The sequence below is a fragment of the Macrobrachium rosenbergii genome, chromosome 21 (assembly GCF_040412425.1).
Source record: "Macrobrachium rosenbergii isolate ZJJX-2024 chromosome 21, ASM4041242v1, whole genome shotgun sequence".
Taxonomy (NCBI): Eukaryota; Metazoa; Arthropoda; class Malacostraca; order Decapoda; family Palaemonidae; genus Macrobrachium; species Macrobrachium rosenbergii.
In genome coordinates, this window is record NC_089761.1 from 37,496,111 (window position 1) to 37,520,772 (window position 24,662).

Below are 24,662 nucleotides of genomic sequence, written 5' to 3' on the forward strand. Positions count from 1 at the left end.
AATGAAATGTTTTCACGAATTTCCTCACATAAAATAAAAACATAGCACCTTTTCTCAAAGAAAGAAAGAAAAATTATCTAGCTGAACACCCATGTTCCATTTACAAATATACAAGTTAACATACTGTACTGTATATGCAAGTGGAATAATTAGGTTATGCAGTACTTGTCAAGTACAAAGTAATGACTTAACGAAGCAAGTGGGAGTAGACACCTAAATAAGTAGCATATATTTTGAAACTATACATTCTCTATGTTACAATTTTTACCTTATTATACACTCTTTCCTCTTCACCTCAACAACAAAACTGGAGATACAGAGAGATACCAGAAACTTTGGTACAGGATTTTATATCTAAAAACAGTGCCAAACTGAAAAGCCAATTAAACAAGAGTAATCTTTGAGATTATTAAACAAGTTTACTGTCATTTTTGCTTATCACTTTACTTCAACTGATGCCATACTAGCACTTCTATTTGTAATATTTGAACAAAAGGGTATTACTAGAGCCAGTGTAACCGACTGTGTCAGCTCAGTCACAGCGATAAATATTCAGTGCCAATAATAATTCCTGATTTCACTGTCAAACTAATGCAAGAATTCTTAAAAACTGGATAACCGAGGACCTTATGGTAAGCCTGGAAAATGATATGAAATAGCTGTGAAAAACACAGATTTCAGGGCTTTCCAATAGACATCAAATAAAATATTCAATCAAGCCTAATTGTATTTCAAAATGAAGTATATATTTAAAACCCACTCGTTTTGCTGAAGATGTAGTGGATATCTCGGTAAAGTGGGGGTACAATGAATTTTCTTATTTTGATAAGGATTGACAAGGTTCAGTTTTTCCAAACCATTAACGTCATTTGATCTAAGAGCTACCATACGCAAGCATAAATAGTTTTCCCTGCATGTTTTACATGTTCTGGCCAAAAATGTCACGAGTGCAAAAATGATTTCAATAATGAAGAAAGTAAATCAAATATACAATGCAACACAGGAATGTAGTTGCCCATTACGAACGAAATTTACTGTAATATTTAATTAAAATTTATAAATAATGTCAACAAATGAAGCTGCTACTCAAAGGACTGACTAACACTGAATTTTCCATGGAATACCAAATGGATGCTAAAACAGAAAATCCTGTTGCAATGAATAGTAAAATATAGAGACAGTCCCCAACTAAACATATCACTGTCTGTGAAACAAAGTTCATAAAACAAGGCCACACAGCCTTCTACAGGAAATATTTCAAATTTTCATAATTTCTAATGTTATAGAAGGACTTGACAACTGCTAATCTTCATGCTTGCAAGTGGCTGAATTTGAAAAATTGAGTTTGCTTTTCTTGTAAATTTTCCCTTAATAATAATTCTGGTACATAAGCCACTTTGAATTTGCAATTTAACCCACTGAGATTCTGTGGCAAATCAAACACTGAACGTTTAAGTAAATGCAATTTTCGTGGTATAATTCTGTTTGTGGTGTCACTTTACAGCTAAATATTTGTGCTTAATTGTAGCAAGTTTAAAAATGAAAAAAAAAAAAAAAGGTCAAAATGACAAGCTGAAGTTACCCAAGAATTTCTACAAAAGATGCCATTTGCAGTTATTAGAGTCTGAAGGTCCGATGTACATGACTTCAAATGGCGGCACCAGAATCTCAAATGGTTAAGTGCATACCTGCATGGCTATCCGTTTCAAAATGAACATTTCCTTTAATTTGTATTTTTTCTTCAAAACTAAAAATGGAGTACTAAGCTCTGAAACTTTGATGTGGAAATCAATCCTTGCAGACATTTCACTAACATACTTGTAATTATGCCTTTTTTTTTCCACTTGCAGCAGTGAAGTAATAATGGCAATTGTGACCATATTCAAAAGCACTGAAAGCTTAAACCAAGTATAATTCATCTGCTGAACCATATATAGAAAACTTGAAACAGTCAACAACATTCAGTTTTTGAAATACTTGTTAAATGTGCACATTAACTGTGTGAAATGTAGACAACTCTTACTTTTATACAGTATATATGTATAGATGCACAAAATTCACTTGCTTGAGGTTAGTGTTCAGGTAACACTGAAAAATTCCAACACCAGAATATCTTTCAAGTAACAAGTGGTATAATAAAATTTCAAGCATATTTTATAGTTGTGTTGTTCACTCCAAAAAATTCAACTGATACCGTAATAGTCGTGCTGCTGCAAACGAAAACAGTTATCACTCTGAAGGGACACTAAATAAGCTTTTAAAGTCACATACAAAAGTAATAATCACTCAAACTACATAAAAAATGTACATAACTCCTGTTTAATACAGTATACTTATCAGTACATAGTACTTTTCCTAAAATAATCCACCCACAAGCTGGTGAATAAGCAGTAAAATCTACCTAATACCACATATGCTAAAGAACTATTGGTTCTTCAGTACATTTCTGCCTAATTCTCTAAAGTTATGCAGGAACAAATTCCCCAAAATGATCTATGGCTTCAAAATCTGTGTAAATGACATCATCTGGAAGCAGAAGAGGCATTATATTTACTACCTGTTAGTACTTAAATTAGAAATGGCTCTAATCCAAATCATCACATCAACATAGCTAAGTAACAATCTGTAATGATTAATCAGATCATGGAATTAGAATAATGCATTCAGGTAAGTACACTTTCTTGAGCTAAAACCCAAATAACAAAACTCAAGACAACTGCTCTAGAAGTTCTACTTGTACAATTTACATATTATGAAGAATCCAAACATTCTTAACATACTACATATATACTGTACAGCTATAATATTTTACCCTCAGGCTAAATCAAGTTCCCAGCTTTGACCGCACATCTCTGCAATAGGTACAAAGGGTTAAAACTGTATCAAATATGATTTTGCTTCTACAGGTTTTTTCCAGTGCAAAATGTGAATTGGGGGAGGACACAACTAAAAAAAAACTACACAAAAAAGGGGAATACAAATTATGATAAAACTACAAAATGTTTTTACAAATAGCTCTAATATTTAAGTGGTCTGGTGCTTGTGCCTTTTAACAAAATATCAACCTAAAGGCAACTTTGTGGGTTTTTCCTTTTTTTTAGTGGTTTCAGCATACAGTAAGTTGTTAACTAAATTCACTCTTCATATATATACCACTGTACATGTTGTATATAGTTTAGTAAAATTATGCTAAATATTAAATATTTTTTCATTTCCACTAAGTGCAATGCTGAATTAAATCAACTATGTAATATAAAAAAATATTAAATAACTTTCCATTGCTGACTTTTAAGTACCTACCAGGAATAAGCCTTTACATATTTCCTATCATGAAGGAACAATTTACAATGTTCTGAATATATACAAAGTAAAATTAATAGAAACGTCATACTTTTGTGAATCAGTACTGTATTTGGCCTGGGGAATGTAAAGCAAAATGACGAGACCTGAACTGATACGCTCACAACAAAATTGGAAAAAATAGTCATTCTTATGTCAACTAATTACTTGAGACAACTTTACCCAAAGGACACTTCCAATAACTAAAAACATTAATACAGTAATAAAAAAAAATTGAATAGATTTTGGGTTGTATAATTTTTCAGTTTTTCTCCAGAAGTATTTCCCCACCCATTCATTTCTTTGGAGAAAAACTTGTACCTTATTCCCACATCTAAACACAAAAACGAACATGCATTCCTCATTTGTACATTTCACTCAATCCTATTCATTCACTGCCTTTATGCTTCAATAAATATTCCAAAATATTTCTGGTATACGGGAAATTACTGCCAGATCAAATCTGAACCCTCAACCAAATTGTAACAAAAAATTAACAGCTTACAATATACAGTGTTACTGCCAATTTGCTTTACAGTACTGTACTTTCATACCAAAGAAAATCAATCTCCATCAACTTCGCTGCAAAACAGCTCTCACTATCTAGCAACAAGAAGCTGCACTACACATCACGTTTGCTTGTGAAAGGTTTCTATAGATCACTGGCAGCTGGCTGATGAGAATAATATTGTGGAGATGATTTTACTACTACTTGACAAACTTCAAAACTGAATATTTCAGTTATATCCCAGAAGATATCTACTTCAGATTACTGGCACCACAAGTAATAGTGTAGCTTATCAAATCATACACTTAGAATGTAGCATCCATTTGAATGAAAATAATTCCTTCATGTATTTACCAACATCATAAAATAACCAGAAAAAGTTACATCTTAATTCTAGCACAATTGGCCTAAATGATTTATTCTTGAATAAGAGTGAATACTGGAGCATGACACTTTAAGTTGGACAACCTGGAGGGAATGAACAAGTAAAAGACAGAAAGCAATGAACCTTTCATACTGCCTGCACTGACAAAGAACAGAGCAAATGGTATCTCATACTGAGATGCACAAAAAGACAGTTATTGATTATCGTGTACTGTACAGTTACTTCATTTTTATGCTGTAATAATAATGTACTCAATCCCGATTAACATTCATTCGGAAGACCTGTTGTTTGTGGCCATCTGAAACTCATTCAACAGGTGGAAGACATATTCATGAAAAGCTTGATGTGAGAAGCTTCAAGTTAATTTTCAGAACAACAGTCAGTTTCAACAGAATTAATATGAAGCTGAATTAGCCAACCAAATGAAAAATATTAGTTTTTATGGGTTGCACAAAAGGTTTGTTCACAGGTATAAAAACAATAATAGCTAAATTTAATAAATCCCTTCTCTAAAGTTTAATAATGGGACAAAATGAAAACGGTGAAGATTCTCAGAAAATTGACTCAAGGGAGATATGTCTAAGGCTTGCCAACAGCTGTTGACTGAAATAATAGGCTCACTAAACATGCTTCACAGTTAAAACGAGGTATTCCTCAAATATCCATGGGTCAAAAATGTGTAACCAATCTGAAGATAGAGCGATAAACTAGTGCTTACATGTGGCACTTATTACAAAATGAAAAATGCCACACCATTATTTTGTTATTATGGTTGTTATTCCAATATGTTATGTTCATTATTCCATTATATACCCAAGAAATAACCTTGCGTCTTTAGCTTAAAGCTTTATTTTGCTGGCAAACATGAAAAAACAGGAAGCACAACAGGTACATTTAATGAGAAGGGATAATCAATGATCTACACCAGATGAAATGCAACACATCATAAAATAATGATGAGGTAACTTTATACAATAAACTTGCATCCTTCAGCCTGTGATACATGGCTAAGGAAAGGTATGATTCTGAGAGGTGACCTGCTCTAAAGCATTTTCCCAGTTAGCTACATTTCATTCAGTATGTTCTGCTGCTAAGGATAAAGCAAGGCACCACTTAATTCTCTTGTGCTTCTGCAAAGGAATTTCAAGAAGGTCAGAAACTTGATTTTCAGTTGTTTCAGGACAACAGAAAAACAGCAAACATCCTCACATACATTACCTTCCACTTGTCTTGCAATTCAAAGATCAGCATTGACCTCCACAGAATGTAAGTTGGGACCTTCAAGAGAAGTATTGGTTAGCTCCCCAGTCATTAATGCTTTTGTGAACAATAGTAACTGTGTGAAAACAAGGTCTAACAGAATTCGAATCACAAGATTCATCAGATCCTTTAAGACAAAATCTCTCCCTCAATCCCCAGTTACAAGCAATTCTGATGACATCTCACTGACTGCTGCACACCAACACAGTGGCAAATAAAATCATGAAAATCTTCTGTGTGTTCTACCTAAGGACACAAGCTTCTCTGAGGCAAGAAGTAGAGCCAAAAGGCATCAGCCAAGTTTTTGGTGGCTGCAACAATTCTAATGCTTAAAAGTTACTAGTGATTCCAGTGGCAATTCATTGTCTGCCGCAGATCAATACTGTTTCAAATGAGACCAAAAGCAACCTGCTGTGTGATCTCCCTGAAGAAAAAAGATTTTTTAAGGAAAGAAATTCATCCAAGAGGTGCCTAACCATGCATCCAAAAAGCAACCTCAAAGATTCTGTTACATGCAACTTTAGGGAAACAGTATTAAATGTCAAATTTTTTCTGTAAACAAAACAGATTCTTTAATAGAAAGCCAACTTTTACTTTAGACCTAATTCCTGGTCTCCATTTATCACAAGAGACCACCATCTTCCTTGTATAACATTCTCATATGGAAAGAAGAAGGATAGCTTAAACAATAAAATTAAATCAACAAATAGTGTCTGTTGCATTAGAGGGTATTACGTAACGCTTCACATATATTGGTCAATAATAAAGACATTACAAACATCAAAGGCATAAGCAATTAGTTAGCAGATGTAAGAAGTTGAGATATGCAAATATAACAATAGTAATTACAACAATCACAGTGTAAACGAATAATATTGCCTCCAGCCCAATTACACCGTTGAGAAAAACATTCATATATGAGCACTGAACATTAACAATGGGAAGATAAAGCAAAAAGAGATGAATAACTAACTGAAATAATCTCTCATTAATGCACAGAGAAAGTGCTGAAAAAGAACATTCTAACATGTCTTACGTCTTCCATTCAAATACAGGCGGTCCCGGTTTACGGCGGGGTTCCGTTCTTCGAAAATCGTCGTAAGCCGGAACATCGTCGAAAATCGTCAAAAATCATAAGAAAACCTTACTTTTAATGCTCTGGGTGCATTGAAAACGATGTAAACTGCATTATTATTGAGTTTTACATCAAAAAAACCTTCAAATTATGATTATTCTGCCATTTTGGGGCCATATTTCTTCCGTCGGATCGGCGTGCGCGTCGTAACTCCCGGAACATGCGTCATAAGCCAGAAATAATTTCTGATGAATATATTTGAAAAGCGTCGTAACCTCGAACGTCGTGGCGGAACCGTCACCGGGACTGCCTGTACTGGAATCAGAGAAACATAACATGAACATTAAAATCAAGAGAAGCTAATACCCACTGCTAAGGCTGCTGAAAACTTATCAGTTGAAAAGCTTCATTAGCACACAAGCAAAAGATTGAGGTCCATAAAAACAGAAAAATGTACTGAATAATATGCAGGCATAAAACCAGCACCCAACAGAACCGTGTAGTAAATGATAGCAGCAACAAAAATGAGAGTAACACCACAGCTTCCAAATGTGCTGGTTACTGGTTTGATTAACTATTCAGATTTTTCCAGCCAACAGTAACATACATACATACATACATACATATATATTTATATATATACATATATATATATGTGTGTATGTGTAAAGGCAAATGCCACGAAGGAAAGAGAAACGACGGAGTAGTGCTAGGCCTTTCGACTTAATGTCCTTTACTCAGTCTGCTAAGTCATGGACATTAAGTCGAAAGGCCTAGTACCACTCAGTCATTTCTCTTTCCTTCATGGCATTTGCCTTTATTTATATATATTCATCACGCTCCATATTTTCATGATTCAGTCATACACACACACATATATATAGTATATATGAATGTATGTATACAGTACTGCATATGCGATATTCACACTATCCATGTACTTGGGGGGTGTTGTAAATTCTTATGACTCCTGAGGTAACCAATATCCATTTTCAAACACACCAACAACTAAAGGCCTAACTCAACTACAAAAATATATCAGCAACATCACCAATCAGATCTCTAAGTTCATGCATTACAGTATCATACCCTGATGGCTTTAGGTTGCTAAGAACACAGTATCTTTTCTGACAAAATGACCTTAATCATCAAGACATGACAGCTCAATAGTTCCCATAAGCTACGACAATTATTGCTTTACAAAAAGTGTCAAACATGTTACAAGGACAAGATCAAAACTTGGAAAACCCCAGTGGAATGCATGAAGAGAAAACAAAAATATAAAATAAAAACACCAAGAAAACACAAACATCGAGAAGGAAGTTTACAAAGTTGAGGCAACAGCAGTCTCTTTGCAATCACCAATACAGTGCATGATGATTGCCGTGACAGAAACCATATATGACTACTAAGAATTATGTAAAATGATGGTTTGCACTTAGAAACATTGTATGTTTTAGCTGGTTAATCTTTATCTCTCACCTAACAGCATATAAAGAGTAAATATACTTGTATTATGAAATCAATAGTATTTTCTAGCAAGAGAAGTACTCACTGTATTTGTTTGTGAACAAGAAAAATTACCAAGGTAACAGATAAAGAATAAAAGGTGGTTTGACACATCAATTTACCTGGACTGATATACCCCATGCATCTTGGAGTACAATGCACTTTAAAACTGTTTGACAGAACTCTCACAAATTGCAAAAATTACAATGTATCAAAATAAAGTATCCCTCACACAAAGGAAGATTGCCATGTAAGTAATGTACACAACATAATCTCCAAACAGTTTTACAAAATTCTAGCTTTAACACAAGAAATAAACTTTGTATCATAAAGAACAGATAATCTTTATCAATTACAGCTCTCATGCTTTGACAGAATTCACTACATATGAATGAATTATTTGATGTATGATTACCAACATGTCCCCTGTTTTGCTGTTTGTTTCTTAAGTAGCTGTGTTGGTTCACTGGAAATGTTCATGTACACAATCTAGAGAGTTGCTTTAGTCATGCATTCGAAATTGCCCAAAGAACTTATTTCAAATAATTTGCCAGAACTCTTAGGGTACGGCCACACAGCAAGTGGCACCACTTGCTGCTAATTATGAAAAGTAACAATTCTTACCAGGTGGCCACACTAGTGGAGCAGGGCAATTTGCTGCCTTGCTAATCCTTGCTGCACACGATGCAGCACGTTTAAAAAATCGCAGTGTTCCAAGCATCTTCCTTCAGAGGTAATGGGGTCCTCTTAAGTTTGTTACAGGTTTATTCAACCTCTTCAAGTTTGCTGAGAAATAAATCAAATGACCCTTGGCTCATTCGTACATAAAATTTGTCATCGTACATTCAAGACTTTGTACAGATTATAAAATTCACTCCATTCCACTTTTCTCGTTACAATCAAGAATCCCGACCTTTTTTGTTTTAACTGGTATTGCATCTAATTTCAAGGAGGTATTTTCAAATACAAATGATTTTCTTAAATTTGATAATGAAATGTCTACATAAACGATCAGCTCTGATTGATGTGTCACGTGTCTTCAGCAGCTCCAGTGACACTACTGTTCGTCACTACAGTCAAACCAAAATGACTACGAACATGGCTGTCATCAGTTATATTGCCAAAATTCTTCCTAACTTATAACCCAACTACAGTTAATCTGGATCCCTCAATTCAGGGTTCTTTAATCTGGTCATAAAATCCTACTTATCCCTCCCACAGGCTGTCCAGAAGAAAGAGACTGTTCCAGGGAAAGGCCGATTTAATTTACAATCTACCATCAGCTGAGATATCAATAACACTGTTTTATTTATAACTTTGGCTAGATTTTGGGCATTTATAAAATTCATGTAGATGATCAGAAATTAAACCTTTCCTATGCTTTGATCAAAGTAGTTTATTTAATTTCTTTTCATTAATTGTAATTTTTTTACTGTAAATCATCCTTTACTCATTTTACGTTATCACGGTTAGATACACAGAACAATAATGTCACACTGTTTACCCTTTTTGACCTGGTGTAAGGTAGATGTGGCAACATGTCTGCCACATCTACACGATATCCCAACTTAGGTCAAAATTTTATGAATCAAATCTGGTAAAAGTGGGAACGTCTAAAACGTACTACATGTTCGTGGTCATTTTGCTTTGACTATAGATGCTGCTTCACTGCTTGCATTGTGACAGTACCCTTAAAGTTCAAATACTTCAATGAAACCACTGCTTGCATATCCAGAGCTTAAACTACTACAATAAAAATATCTCTCAGGGTTACTTTCCAATATATTTTTCTTCATTCGGTTCACTGCCTACAACCTATGTACACACTGGATCAGTTGCAGCACACTTGTTTTCAAAATCTGACAACCTTTCATTACATTCATCCAGATATTGAAAAAAAAAATATATACCATCAATAAAAATAAAATCACAGAATACAAAACAAAATCAATGTTATCAAAATATAATTTTCTATAGAACCTAAACTCTGTACCTGTCTGTAAGATACCTTAAACACATTTCTTTAATCAATAGTAAACAAATGACTAGGTCAGGGGTAAAAATGGAATGACATACTAATGAAAAAGGAAAATCATTGAAATCCTCCTCCCACCACTCTCTTCCTGTAGCTCAAATCCAACAGTGAAATAACTTCATAGCAGAGAAATACAAACCTCTAATTTTACAATGAGGAAAGAAAGCAGAATTTGTTCACACAGTGACAAATCCTAATAAAAAATACTCTGTTATTAAAAAATAGTGTATATATACATACTGTATATACACATGCTGTTGTCTCCCAAGAACACAGAGTATGCTTTGATGGCCTCAACACTACAGTATTCACTATAATATTCAAAATCTAAAAAGACCAATGTTGACATTCTGTGTGAATATACTGTATATAATGCACTTATAATGCTTCATAATTTCACTGTTCCCAACTCAAAGGGGTACAGTATAAGGAATTTTAAATGAGATATATCTTAAAGATGACTCAAATAACCTAATCATGACTGATGACAAAAATTAATAAATCATTCTTTTAGACAGATGTTCTTACAGTAAAAGGTATACAGGGCGGTCCCCGGTTTCTGATTCCGTTCTTCTTGCTGTCGAACCGAAATCGTCAGTCGAAAATCGTCAAAAATCATAAGAAAACCTTACAATGCTCTGGGTAAAAACGATGTAAACTGCATTATTATTGAGTTTTTACATCAAAAAAACCTTCAAATTATGATTATTCTGCCATTTTGGGGCCATATTTCTTCCGTCGGATCGTAACCCCGAACATGCGTCGTAAGCCACTGATGAATATATTTGAAAAGCAAATTTTGCATAGTACACTAGTCTACAAGGTAAAACTGTCTAGAGGTACAGTACACAGACATAGCAAATTTTGAATAACACTATTTTCTCTAGGTATACAAGCCCCCACCTCATATATAGGAGTACCTTTCAGCCTGAGCTCATGCTGAAAGATACTCCTAAATAAAGAGCAGTGGTTTGTATTCCTACAGGAACAAATAATTAATTTTGAATAACAATTTGTATTTTTCCTAGGTATAAAAACCAAAGTCTTTTATAAATGAGTATATTTTAGTGTTAGCACGCACTGAGAGATATTCCTACATAAAAGGTGATGGTTTGTATTCCTGCAAGAACAGAAATCAATTCAAGATTTCTTTCCAATTTCTATTAAAATATCACAGAATAATTTTTTAAAATTTCTCCTTGATAAAATAAATAGGTAACTTTATTTCTGATAATTAAAAGCTAAGAACAGTGAAAGGTTGATGGATTTGGCTAGCCATGAAATATTAAGTTTGTTACTCATGAGTATAAATAAGAAAGTAAATGACCATTACTGTAACTACAAGGAAGCGAAGGTTTAGGCATAAGAATTAATCCTACATTTACCTTCCGTCTGATTCCAAGTACAACAAAAGAAAAAGAATAAAAAACCAGACCAGAATATACTAAACCAAGTCTAATGCTACATATACGAAATCTAGGTAGTGAATTGTTGCAAGTCAATTGTAAACAATCATTTTGCACTGCATTTACAATTATGCTGCATATTCTCATTCTGATGTTACACAATGACAATGATATTGACACAGTATGCAAAAATTTAACGTTCATGTAATCTGTCTAATAAATGTAATTACCATTCCTCTTGTGTTTTTCTCTGATCTATTTCTCTTATATTTCTAGTGCTGATCTAGTAACTATGTATTTGAAGTTCCAGTATCCTTTGCATCAAAAGAATACTCAATACATGTTGTTACTGTAATTTGCTGCATATGTGCTATTTACTGTCGTTGAACATGACAGCAAGTGCATCAAGTACAGTACAACACAGCGTACCAAGACACCAATTCAAATAGAAGAACTGTCTACCTTCAACACTGGGATTACACAGCTTTCCTTATCTGCTATCACAATAAGCTATACAAAATATTTCCAAAATGCATAAAGATACTTATATACATTTCATTTGCAACTCAGGCAACCAGATACCCATTTTAAAACATAAATATCCTAAAATAATTCTAAAAATCACATTTAAAAATTAACAAACACTAATACAGTATTATTGACCTATATCCTGGTCAATTATAGGGGGTCGCCTTGACCTCAAAATAAATCTTTGGTTATTTTCGAGTTGTGGGTTCTCCTCGACAACCCTCTGCGGCAAGTGTTGATCTATTTCCCCGTCATCTGCGACAGATGGCTCTGCAGCCGGAGGGATGTCCTCCTGAGGTCTGGCCTGAGCCTGAACAATTAAGGCTTCTCCGACCTCATTATCTCGAACTAGCTCCCTGTTGCTACCATTCATATTTTCACCCAAGATAACGTCAATGTCTTGTCCATCCCAGACTGGCACATCTGCATTTGCTTCCTCTCCTGCATTTGCATGATTCTGTTCCCCGCCCTCATTTTCTCTCCTGCTGGCATTGGCATTGTCTGCACGTGATGTGTCTGTGTTATATAGAGTTTCATGGCAGAGCGGACACGAGTCTTGGATGTACAGCCACTTTCGCAAGCAAACGCTATGAAAGTAATGATTGCATTTTGTAATCTTTGCACTATGCAATCCTTGGAAACATATAGCACACACATCATCATGTTTCACGAGTTGCTCTTGGGTTGCCTCTGGTAAGGAGTTGATTTTATTCACTGCTGTTCTGCGTTTCATGAAGACAGTCCAACCATTCCTCGCTTCACACCAGATGTTGAAATACGCATGGATACACATCATGAATGCCCTAATTGAGCCCCCTGACTCAAAGATATATATCCAGGCACCATTAAAAAATAAGAGAATACCAAAAATGAACTCTACACTATTTCCAAAAGCTCTGATATAATAAACATAATCATCCAACCTTTCCCAAAATGTACTACAATAGGCATCAACAAGGAATAATCCATATATAAGAAGAGAGACTAAAGTCTTTACTACAACTTGTACTGAAAATGCAGATACAGCCAGTAGCCATGTAGATAATGGATACAGTGACCATAAAACAAACAAAAGCATCACTGGTAAAAACACCAAAATAGAGCACACAACAAGGGCCCTTATGTGACGATAAAGAGCTGGATTGCGGCTTGCACTAAGTGACATTAGAACAGGATTAACCATGTTATGTATGAAGTGTAACATAGCAGTGAAGAGAAGACAAAAGTTCCTGCAAAGGCGAACAAATCTCTTCTCTCCACCCATAACAGTGAGCCCACTCTGCTCAGCCAGGATGAAGAACAAAATAGCACACACAGTCCCCATGCTCCTCTCATCATCTTCCACTGTAAGGAGAATCATCTGAAACACGACACCCACATAGTGACAGATGTAAGAGACAATACTCGTCATCCCTAAAAGGGCTACAGCTGTCTCACATCCCTGTGTCATTATAGCCTTGAAAATGACATAGCAGTCTGCCATTGTCAATGAAAACAATGACTGGTATTCTCCTCTTACATACATGAACTCTCCAAGAAGGGTTGCTAAATGCATTGCCATCCGAAGCATCCAAAACGTTCTCAAAACATTTGGGATGTTTAATCTCACCCATTCGGATTCCAAAAGTGAATGGAGTCCAAAGTCTCTCATTACTCTTCGAGCGTAATGGTAGCCCTCTAAAACAACATGGACACACTTTAGCAAATTAGAAAAGACTGTGTACTTCAACACAGCCAACGGAAGCAATGCAGAGAGTAAAGGGATGCTGACCAAGATCCAATTTGGAACACAAAAAAATGACAGGGCAGATGGAAGAATAAAAGACACTATGAGGAGTTTCTGCAAGAGAGGGTACTGGGGCCCTGAATAAACCAAAGTGAAGAGGTAACCTAAAGACCCCTGGAAGATATAATTTGCCCCGAGGGTGACAATGGTACCCCCACTATCAAAGAGAGCTGTGGTATTGAGAGACAAAATGTTGAGCATTAGAGAAGGAAAACTAGATTCTGGACCAGACGTCAGGTACCTGATAGTGGCCACGTTTGCCTGGTATCCAATCACTATTACAGCAAAGCTTACAATAACAAAATAAACCTTTATCAATCGTTGAGAACTAAGCAGAAAGGCAACTGTTGCTGTCATATAAACTGAAAGAGAAAAATATCAAGCAATTAGAACTACATTAGTTTGAGTATAAACCAACAACTCATAGAACCCATTTCATTTGTCATGAAACGTTCCCTGATATTTAACATCTCCAAAGGAAGAACCACCTCAATACCATTCTACTGAGTAGGGTGCATGTACACTGAGTTCCATCAGGTCTAGCTGTCCATCTGGATTCATTCTTTATTTGTCTGTCAATACATAAACCTTGTTCTCCAGATTCATCAGAGGTTAGTAAAGGTTTTCCTTATTATTAATTTTCATGAGAGTAAGCTTTCTTTTCAACCTAATTTTCCTTGAATGATATTTCAATATAATTTCTAATGCATGTGACAAAACTCATACCAGTTGTAATGATCTGTCAGTCTTCAGCAACACAGGAATGTAATTACTAGCTTAAAATTTGTTACTAAATGGGATCTCCTGTTTTTCTCTCATTTCAGTTTAACATTAAAGTGTTTTTCATAGTGCTGGGCTTTTGGTCATGATTTGCAAACTTTGGCTAGTGTTTAGAACAGTTAGTTCTGTGTTACTAATTGGCAACTCTGTTTTTTGCCAACTACAGGCCTTGCCATTTCAGATATTTAAACCAGTATGTATCGGATAAGGATAACAGTAAATGTTCCCAATTATCCAGATACTACAGTTGCTATACTTGACTTGTTATTCTTGTTAATTATTTTTTTTTTCCTGCCTTGATTCAGTAATTATTACAATACTGTATTGTATTTTTTATCACTGCTCTTCAAGTTCTGCAGTACTTTGTTCTGCGTTGAGTTTTTTTATTACATATAATCACATTTAAAAATTTTGGTGCTGATATTAATTATAATTTTTTTGAAATATTATGCCCAGATGATAACAGTCCCTAGCTACTAGAAGAGATCAGCACCAGACTCCACGATCTCCTTATCAGGAAAGCAGGCAGCCAAGATCCCTGGGAAATTCTCCCAGCAAACTATCCACGACCAGAACACTAAAGAAAGAGGAACAAACATCCTCCTGTGGAAGGCCAAGTAACAAACCCCTTTAAAGGAAGAAAAAGAGGTTTCTCTTCCAAGACCTTACGGATCTCCAATGGAAGCTCGTCTCCCGAGATTCAAGTGATTCAAAAGTTACCGATTCTCTTATCACCGAGACATGCTCCCCTTGTCTCTAAAACCAATTGTCCTTCAGTCATACAGGATGGATGAAAAAAGATACTAGTCATGAGGAACAACATGGCTTATATCTCTTATCTCATGCATCAGTCAGATTCAAATTTTCTCTAAAGTCTGGGGAATCGACAGTTAACATCCTGCTTGCATAAGATACAACTAAGATTAGATATAAATCTTGGAAAAAATTAAATTTTCTATGCAGATTCATAGTTTCCCTTGCCCATTCTCCAGTTGTCAAAGGCAAACTACACAGAATGGAACCAGGGGAAAAGCTAAGACCCGATGAAAATCATTGTACACGTGCACCACCCCACTGTCACAGTATTGTGTTCTTTCAGAGAAGACTTTGCCAAGGAATATTTTGTCATGTACACAATGGGCACTAAGTTACGGGTTGTACTGTATAAAAAAGTGTATTCATTTTTTATAAATCATACTTTCAGAAACACACGTTATATTTTGGAAAAATCATTTTACCATATACATCACAGAATGAGAAAGTACCCAAGGACAGATTTTAAAAAAATGTTACTCACCAAACACAAACATTACTATTCTGGCAACAGCAGGTGTAATGGAAGTGATAAAAGAGTATTCATCCATATTCCAAATAGTTTCATTTTCTACTGGGAAAATCTTCTCTTCACCCCCAAGTTGACCAAAGCCCTCAGCATTCATGAATGGATTCTCATCACGCAGGAAGTCTGAATAGTCACTGAAAAGAATAAAACATAAACAGTTTAATAAAACTGATTAGGTACATGTACGTAATCAGATATTGCGGAAAAAACAGGAATAGACATATGCAGTACAATACAAAAACCTAATATGAAAATTACTACAGTACTTGAGAAACAACAAAATCAAGTATCAGTATCAATATTCTAGTTTGTTTTCAATTGTACAGTCTGGCAGTTCTATTAGTTACGTTATCATTTACATCTTCCTTGAACCCTGGCTTGTATCCATTTGACTTTTCAAGTCTCCAATGCTCATACTATGGTATCTAACCCACCTACAGTCGAATACCACTTGACCTCAACATCAACCTAACCAGAAAAGTTTGGTGATGTGGTAAGAATACAGGATGATAGGTAAGAAGTGTTGGTAGATAAGCAGGTCAACTGTAGCCTAGCTTTCTCCTTTACTTCTACTTTAGATCTGTTATATGTCACTGTACCCCTGTACTTCAGAAGAAAATGTCTACTCATACAGAGAGGTCATCTGATACTATTCAAATCTCATCTCCTAATAAAAAAAAGTTTCTGCTAGTCCAAATTTGCTTCCCTTTTCCAATTAGGTGGATCTATACCTTGTGTCTTAGTGAAAAGATGAAAAGGACGCATCAAGTTTTCACTTCTCAGCCAACACGACAAATTTTAAAAGTAATTTGGATTTTTCCTAACTATACAAATCTCAGGTCTTTATATAGGAATTACCTTTAACGAAGCTGGAAACTGGCGGTTAAACTTTTAACAAGGTGGTATGGTAGTTAACTACTGAAAGACCGGGTGGGAGTCCCGCCCACCCAGTCAGCAGAGCGTCACTTTACCTTCAACCCAGTTTGATGGGGTGGCATGAGGTTGGTATTAAACTATCAAGACCTCAGTTTGTATAGTTGGGAAAAATACAAATTACTTTTAAAATTTGTCATTTGTTCCTACACAATATACAAACCTTTCGCTCCTCATACAGGAAGACTTACTTCTTGGGGGGAGGAAGCTGAGTACAGTAAATCTCTGAGCTGACTGGTAGTTCGCCACACCTAGGTCTTCTTCCTGGTTGAGAGAGTGAGGAAGAGGACTGTGCCTCTGACCATTGAAAGTAGTATGGAAAATGTATGTTCAACTGTCAGACTTTTGGGCACTTTCTCGAATAAATGGGTATAAAAGAAGCATAGTTGAATCTTGTGTCAGAGACAAAGGAAAGGCCATGTGTAAGCAATGGGTTTGCACTGTCTGTCCCTCTCTCCCCTAGCTAAAGAGAAGGAAGGGTTGCTTCTACACATCAAATAAGATTAAGAATGATTACTCAGTTATAGAAAACTTAATTGCATCGTAGCCTGTTCCAGTGATGTGACTGCTCGATAACCTACCCTCTGCCCACAGGGGAGGGTAAGGTTGAGGGAAAGAGGGAGGGGAGGAGGACCAGTCACTCTCTCACACACACACACACACACACACACACACACTCTTCTGCAAACGTACACCTTAGGCGAGATGCTACCTGTCCTCTTAGAGGAGCTAGGTCAGCTACACAACTTGAGCAGTCACCACAGGACCCAAGGAAAACGCCTGTTTGATTGTCTCACGAAGCCAGAAAGAGATAGTGTTCCTGGACACCTCTTTCTTGGTCAAGTCAATGCGAACAAAAAGTCGTCGACACTCAGGCTGGAGATGGCGAGTTCTCTTCAGATAACATCTCAGCACTCTAACAGGAAACTGTAGCATCTCGTCTGGATCATCACCTACAAAGTCCTCTAGGGAGGGGATCGTAAAGGACTCGAATCTGGCATCAGGGACTGATGGATTCTGAGTCTTCACTACAAAATCCAGGCCGAAATCGAGCATAACCAATCCCCATCCCTAGAGTGTTTCACATCACAGGAAAGTCTGTGCAGTTCGCCTACTCTCTTCTGAATCCTTCTCAATATTCTCTGCATGCAAAGTTCATGGGGTATTTGCATCTTTAATAATCAGCAAGTTAACTGGCTTGAACTGTATTCTTGCATGATTCCTGAAAATGTTTGTGTACATGCTGGCTCCCATGCTGTGCCATCTGTTGTGCCTGATTTAGCCTGTCATTAATCCTGCATTATTCCTTCCTTTTAGAATCTTGCACAAGTTCTGCCAACCTCAAAGACAACCACTCTAATACTTTAACTTCTAGTACTATGCAACAGTGTTCAAAACTTTACCATACAGGCAGTCCTTGGGTTATGACGGTCTCAACCTACAATGTTTTGTGGTTATGACGCGGTCCCCACAAATGATCAAATACAATTCTTGTTTTGATTTCTGACATTTGCGTCGTAAATACAAACGTCACGAGAGAACTAGTTTGCTGAGTGTGGCGGAAAAATACGTTGTCACCAAGCACTGAACTGAGACTGATGCTTTGTTTACATTCCACTTGCATGCCGTTTGGGTGCCTTGAACTCTTTGTTGTGTAGTATCTGAGGTATTTTTGCAACTTTGTGCCCTTAAGCATGCCTTCCAAGCGTAAAGGTGACTCTTCTGATGGCAGTGCTTGTAAGAAAAGGAAAGCCATCACTATGGAAGTGAAACTAGACATTGTGAAATGCTCTGAAAAGGGCGAAATGTCTATGAACATTGGCCATGCATTTCATTATGTACATTAATTAACAATACTATATTTTAATCTATGTCCTTCATGTGTTTTTCTTAGTACATACATGTCATAGAAATGTTCTGATGTCCTATATTATAACTTTATTAACATGTTAGCAAGGTTGGTGATGTAGGTGCTTACTTTGGTGTGTTCCAACTTACATAAAAAATGGGGTTACGATGCATCAACAGGAATGAATCTCCATCATAACCCTAGGACTGGCTGTATTCTCAACAGGAATGAATCTCCATCATAACCCAAGGACTGGCTGTATTCTCAACAGGAATGAATCTCCATCATAACCCAAGGACTGGCTGTATTCTCAACAGGAATGAATCTCCATCATAACCCAAGGACTGCCTGTATTCTCACTATCTTAAAAGACCTTGAATACCATCTCTTTCAAATTATCAAAATGACTTCTGCACAGCAATATCTATTGGCAATATTCTTTCCTATTTCGGTGATATTTCGTCATCTCTGCAGAATTTTAAATAACCTTTTGTCATCACCATTATAGACTGATCTATGGTAAAATATATAGGCTAGCAGTGATATTTACAAAGATACATCCTAACCTAACCTAGTACACTGGGTCCTGCCTTATTATAAAATAGATTAGGTTAAGTTACGTCCCTGTTGAGACTAGTCTGCTTTGAAGCAGTTCTCAACCTACAGGTATAGGCCTAACATACACAACTCTTCTGCAATCTAACTATAAAAACTTTCAAAAGCTTTACTTGAGCAAGCTATCTTCATAAAATGACAGAGTAATGACGATAAATTCTGTTATACATTTTCATTGTCATTGGTGATGGACCCTTTTTGCACAACTGTTGATAAATCTCAGATCTAACACTGATAAAAATCTGAGGCTAGGTCACTTTAGCAAGTGAATCAAAATCAACTGGACTGGGGCGAAAGTCAAGACTTACTTGAAAAGGGGGGTGGGGGGTTTCCAGGAGATTAAGGGCATGACATCTGAGGTGAGGTGAGATAACGTTAGGTAAAGGTAGGTTTGGCTAGATCAAATTCTCTCTGAAATGCCTACTACAGTTAAGAGGTAGCCTTGACCAAACTATTGTGACCATCCACATAAATTGGTTCCAAACTGGTGAGGCAAGATCGCTTGAAGGAAGTTACGTGGGACAAAACTGCAGAGTGACAAGGTCGCTTGGGTACCAGTAAAACTGAAGACAACTACCCACCCTCTAGTTCAGTAACTATCACTAAATGCACAAAATGGGTGCTGTGTTAAGTACCAGTCCCTTGGCGATGAATGTAAAGAGGCTGACATAAACAAAAGACAGTAAACATCATAAACATAAACAAAAGATGGGGCAAGTGAGGAACGTCAGGCACAGTTTCAACGGACGAAAACTAACCTAACCTTTCCCAGAATGTCGGGTAGAACTAAGCATTAGCTCCATGTCAGGTATTTCCTTTAAAATTGACTTTTACTACAGTATTATGGCTGTTTATTGTGATTTTACCTTTATTTTTTGTCGGTTGACTGTAATTAACCACACAACTTCATCCAACAAGGTAGGGGACCCCGTGGGAAAAGTGGGGTTCTGGGTGGGGTAGACCTCCAGGATAGGGTGATTTGCTCATGTGGTGTGTTATCACCCTACAAGTTAGGGGACCTCTGGGGGAAGCAGGGTTCTGGGTGGGGTAGACCACGGGGAGAAGGATATAAGATCTTATTGTATATGGCATTAGAGAGACAAAAACTCAAACACAAACAAAAGAGGATTAAAACGAAGAATGTAGTCGTTTCAAAGGCAAATCCCTCCTACAACTACTATTTCGAATACTATCACGCATGCTCAGTTATAATGGAGCTTTCAGCACATAGATCAACTTCTTAGTAAGGTTTAAAAAGGGATGGGGGGGGGACTGGGAGGGCAGCAGTCATATATGCTTATCCAACCAATCATGTTACAATATTAACTCTACATTGAGGAAAACCCCCCTGATCATGAGTACTAAAGCCCAAATGGAGAGTTAGGAACAAGTGAATAATTGGGGGAATAAATACACCAAGTTACATATATTCCCTTCTATTTTGAGATTTTATAACAGTCTTTCCTTTCTGCAAGCTTTTATTTCTAGTTCCTTAATCAAAATATTTACTGCTTCTGTACATTCTGAAATAATATGAACTTACAATTGAGGATAGCCCTCCAAAGTATGTGACTACGTCCAATAGGAAGTTTGAGGAAAAGGGGGTTGTCCCCTTGGCCAGGTTAGGTTAGGCTAGGTAGGTTAAGTTAGTATAATAACCTCTATTTTAGGTTTCCTTTAAAGGGGGGTCGAGGGAAGCACAGCCCCTCGGCCAGATAATGCAGCCTACTTTGTTAGGTTAGGTTCAGTAGGTTTGGTTACAGTAACCTATATTTTAGGCATTTTTAAAGAGGGATCCATCCCCCAGCCAAGTAACGCTGCCTACTAAATTAGGTTAGGTAGGTTAGGTTATAATACGTTTTCTTTAGGTTGCTGTAATGTTTTGTGTCTATTACATTTGTTGGTACGGTTCTACCGTTCTGTTGATAATTTGCTACTTTCCTATGTACATTCTTCTAGAAACTCTTTTGACTCCTTGTCTCAATGACATCATTTCCTCTCCCCCCACTACTCTTGACCTATCACAAGCCTAATCACTGTAGCAGTCCTGGGTATTGAGGGTCTTCACTAACTCCGTATTTCATTTTAGTACAGCGGCCGAGTCCTTGCCTTCAACATATGCTCCTCTCAGCCTATAAGTCAACACACTTTGCCTATTACTTGTGAGAAGTGTTATGCCAATTATCATGAATTCAATGTACGTTATTACGAAAATCATACTAGATTAATTAAATTATGTCAAGATCACAGCCTGTTAAGAAAACAGTGTTTTTGCCCCAGCTGCAGTAGTGAATGTAGACTCGATTTATAGAAAAGAGCATTCAGGTGCGACAAGACGTATCGTTCTCCTCAGAAAAAGTATGTAAGAGGTACAACTACTACGTCTCACTGTTTCGAAACGTGGTTTTCTGAATCTTGCCCAGATGCTGAGACAGTTTTGACATTTTGCTTTACTTATGTGTCTAATCAGTTCAGTTACAGTGCCATTAGATTGTAACTGAGATTCAGTGACGCAGCCATCAATGATTGGTCCAGTTTTGCAGGAGAAGTTATAGTTAACTAGTATATAAAATAAAAACAAAAAAATTGGTGGCCCTGGAACAACAGTGGAAATTGATGAAGCAAAATTTGGCAAGAGAAAATACAATGTAGGAAGAGTAATGGAAGGGGAATGGGTATTTGGAGGATTTGTTGAGAGACACAAGATTTTTTTTGTTGTGCCAGTAGAAGATAGAAGTGCTGAAACATTGCTAAGTCTAATAAAAGATTACATAGAACCCAGTACAACTATTATTTCAGATTATTGGAAGGCCTACGATTGTCTAGGAAATGAAGGGTATAATCACTTAAAAGTAAACCATTCCCTGAACTTTGTCGACCCCGAATCAGGTGCTCATACGAACACAATGGATAGAAGGTGACGAGAACAAAGGGATAGTACCCCTCAGTACAGTAGAAGAAAATATAATTTTGTACGCTACCTGTCAGTAACCTACTTTAAAATTCATTTCAAAGATGCCAATACCAAATTTCACACTTTTTTGAAGGCAGCGGCTGATTTATACCCTCCAAATACAGTAAGTCTATTTATGCTTTATAGTCATTGTACAAAGTGTATGGTAGTTTTTAAAAATTTATTTCATAAATACACAATCGCTAGACTGCGTGATACCTTGGAAATTGATTTTTCCTATACTTTTAGTGCAGTTGGTAAGGAGATGACGTTTTATTTAATGTCAGTCTGTTATTCTCTCTACCTCTATTTGTTGCCTGATGCTCTTTCCTCCTTTCCTAATGAATTCCTACCTACCCCCACCCCCACGACTGTTTCATCACCTTCCCTCACTTGATGTCTGTTAGAACAAATATCTCCCTAACAGTTTGCACATGTGCAGAACCCTCTACTATCCCCATTTTCGTTCCTCACCTTCTCTCGTGTTTTGTGGATGCAAGGAGCCCTCTACCTGCCCCTGCCTTATTCCTCCCCTTCCCTCAGTCAATTCCTGCTAGAACATATGACTCTCTAACGGTTCACACATTCGTCCAACCTTTCCACAACAAAAACATGTCCGCTTTGTTTGTGAGTGTTCTCCCCTACCCAATAACCCCCAAGTCCCAAAGTCCCCCAACCTTGCTGGATACAAATGAGAGGTAAATAGCTAATAGGATGGATGGATGTATGATATTTAGGGCAAAAGCCCAGGCACTGGGGCCAACAAGGCCATTCAGCGCCGTAATGGAGAAAAAATAGATTATGTTAAAGTTATGAATTCATGAAGGAAATGATTAATAAATGAAATGAAGTGATGTGACCAATAAACAAGGGTATGAAGTTTAATGAATGATGTGATATATACATAAAAATTTGTCATTAAAATTCTACGTGATGTAATAAATATATTAATAGTTGACCGACAAAATACAACTTCTCCTTCATCTGCAGCACTAAAAGTATAGGAAAAATCAATTTCCAAGGCAAAGGTATGAGTTAATACTTATAAATACTCAATACTGTGTCCTGACCTAACCAGACCTTACTTTCCTAACCATACTTAGAGTGCCATGCCCTGGACACCTTTCCCCATCATCCAAGAACACTGAATGTCAGAAACATGGACTAAGCTTGCAAACTACCCTAAAGGACACACGCTCAGAATAAATATAAATAAAAGACATTAAGTACTCCGGTCTGCGACTGGCAGGAACCAGGCCGCGGTAGTAACGTTCAGTTTTCCCTAATTCTGTTTCAGTGTTGGGGAGAACCGAATTTATCCAAGGCCTAGCCACCCTAATAGCATAAAGTATTGAATAAGATTATAATCACCCTATTGTTCCTTCTAATTGGTTCTAAGACAACTTAAATCACCTTGACCAACACAAACCTGGTCCTCATGACGCGTGACAACCCGAAGCAACTCTTAAGGACTTCGTCCATGATGAACAGAGGAGGGACCCTCAGCACCGTATCTAGCATACTAAGAGCCTGTGCCCTCAGAGACATGGCGAACCGGAGGTTATTTGAGACTTAAAACGAAAAGGAAAACCTCAACACATCGGCTTCCGGGCCTCGGTTCGTAAATATTGCACCACCAACAGAAGGGCTGCAGCACAACTTGTTTGTTTACAATTTGCACCGCGACATGGGCGATGATGGCGGCTCCCTTCTTTACGGTATGACATGCACCTAAAATCGATTATAAAAAGGGCATACTATATCCTTTTACATTTTCTGCCGTATTTCGGTGATGCCATGTCTGACTGGTGATTTTCTTTCCGGGGGCAGTAAAATTTATTTGTGAAGTGTCGTTGGCGTATGTAGCACTTCTCGTAAAAAATAATATCTTTATACAACATTGCATGGAAGTTGTTGTCACGAAGATCTTTCAAGTGCAACACAACTTCACCGTTTCTGAAGCTCTTGAACAGAATTCTCTTGACACAGCCATCATAGTGACTTGACATATTCGGTCAGATTAATGGTAAAAAACATCTCAGAAATGCTATTATATAATGAATGAATCCAACAAGAGACAGTTGCCTACATCTTAAGAGCCGGCTGACAGTGATATTTGCGCTCGGCAGGAGCTACTTACATTTTTTTTTGTTGCCCCTCTGAATTTTCACCAAGTCTACCACTTTTGTGAAGATGATATTAATCACCAACTAATAACCATGTTATGAAGTTTTAGCTTCTCAGTTCAATGGTACCGACAGAGATCAAACACCAATAAATCAATCTCACACACACACACACACACACACACACACACAACATATATGCACTAAATTACACTTAAAAACTATAAAAGAAG

The 24,662-nt window shown here is 36.8% G+C and overlaps 1 protein-coding gene across 2 annotated transcripts in view; it reads right to left on the bottom strand.

Annotated features, from left to right (window-relative positions):
- Positions 1–11,156: 11,156 nt before the first annotated feature.
- LOC136849953 (protein TRC8 homolog) overlaps positions 11,157–24,662 on the bottom strand; it is a 104,571-nt gene continuing 91,065 nt past the window's right edge. The window contains exons 1-3 of one of the 2 annotated variants that reach the window (XM_067123476.1): positions 23,733–24,012; positions 15,909–16,087; positions 11,157–14,193 (exon numbers count right to left, since the gene is read on the bottom strand). In XM_067123476.1, the coding sequence (XP_066979577.1) occupies positions 12,173–14,193; positions 15,909–16,087; positions 23,733–23,851 (2,319 nt within the window). In that variant the 5' untranslated portion in view covers positions 23,852–24,012 and the 3' untranslated portion in view covers positions 11,157–12,172. Of the gene's footprint in view, positions 14,194–15,908; positions 16,088–23,732; positions 24,013–24,662 lie in introns of those variants that run through there. The other variant, XM_067123477.1, reaches the window with a different exon arrangement.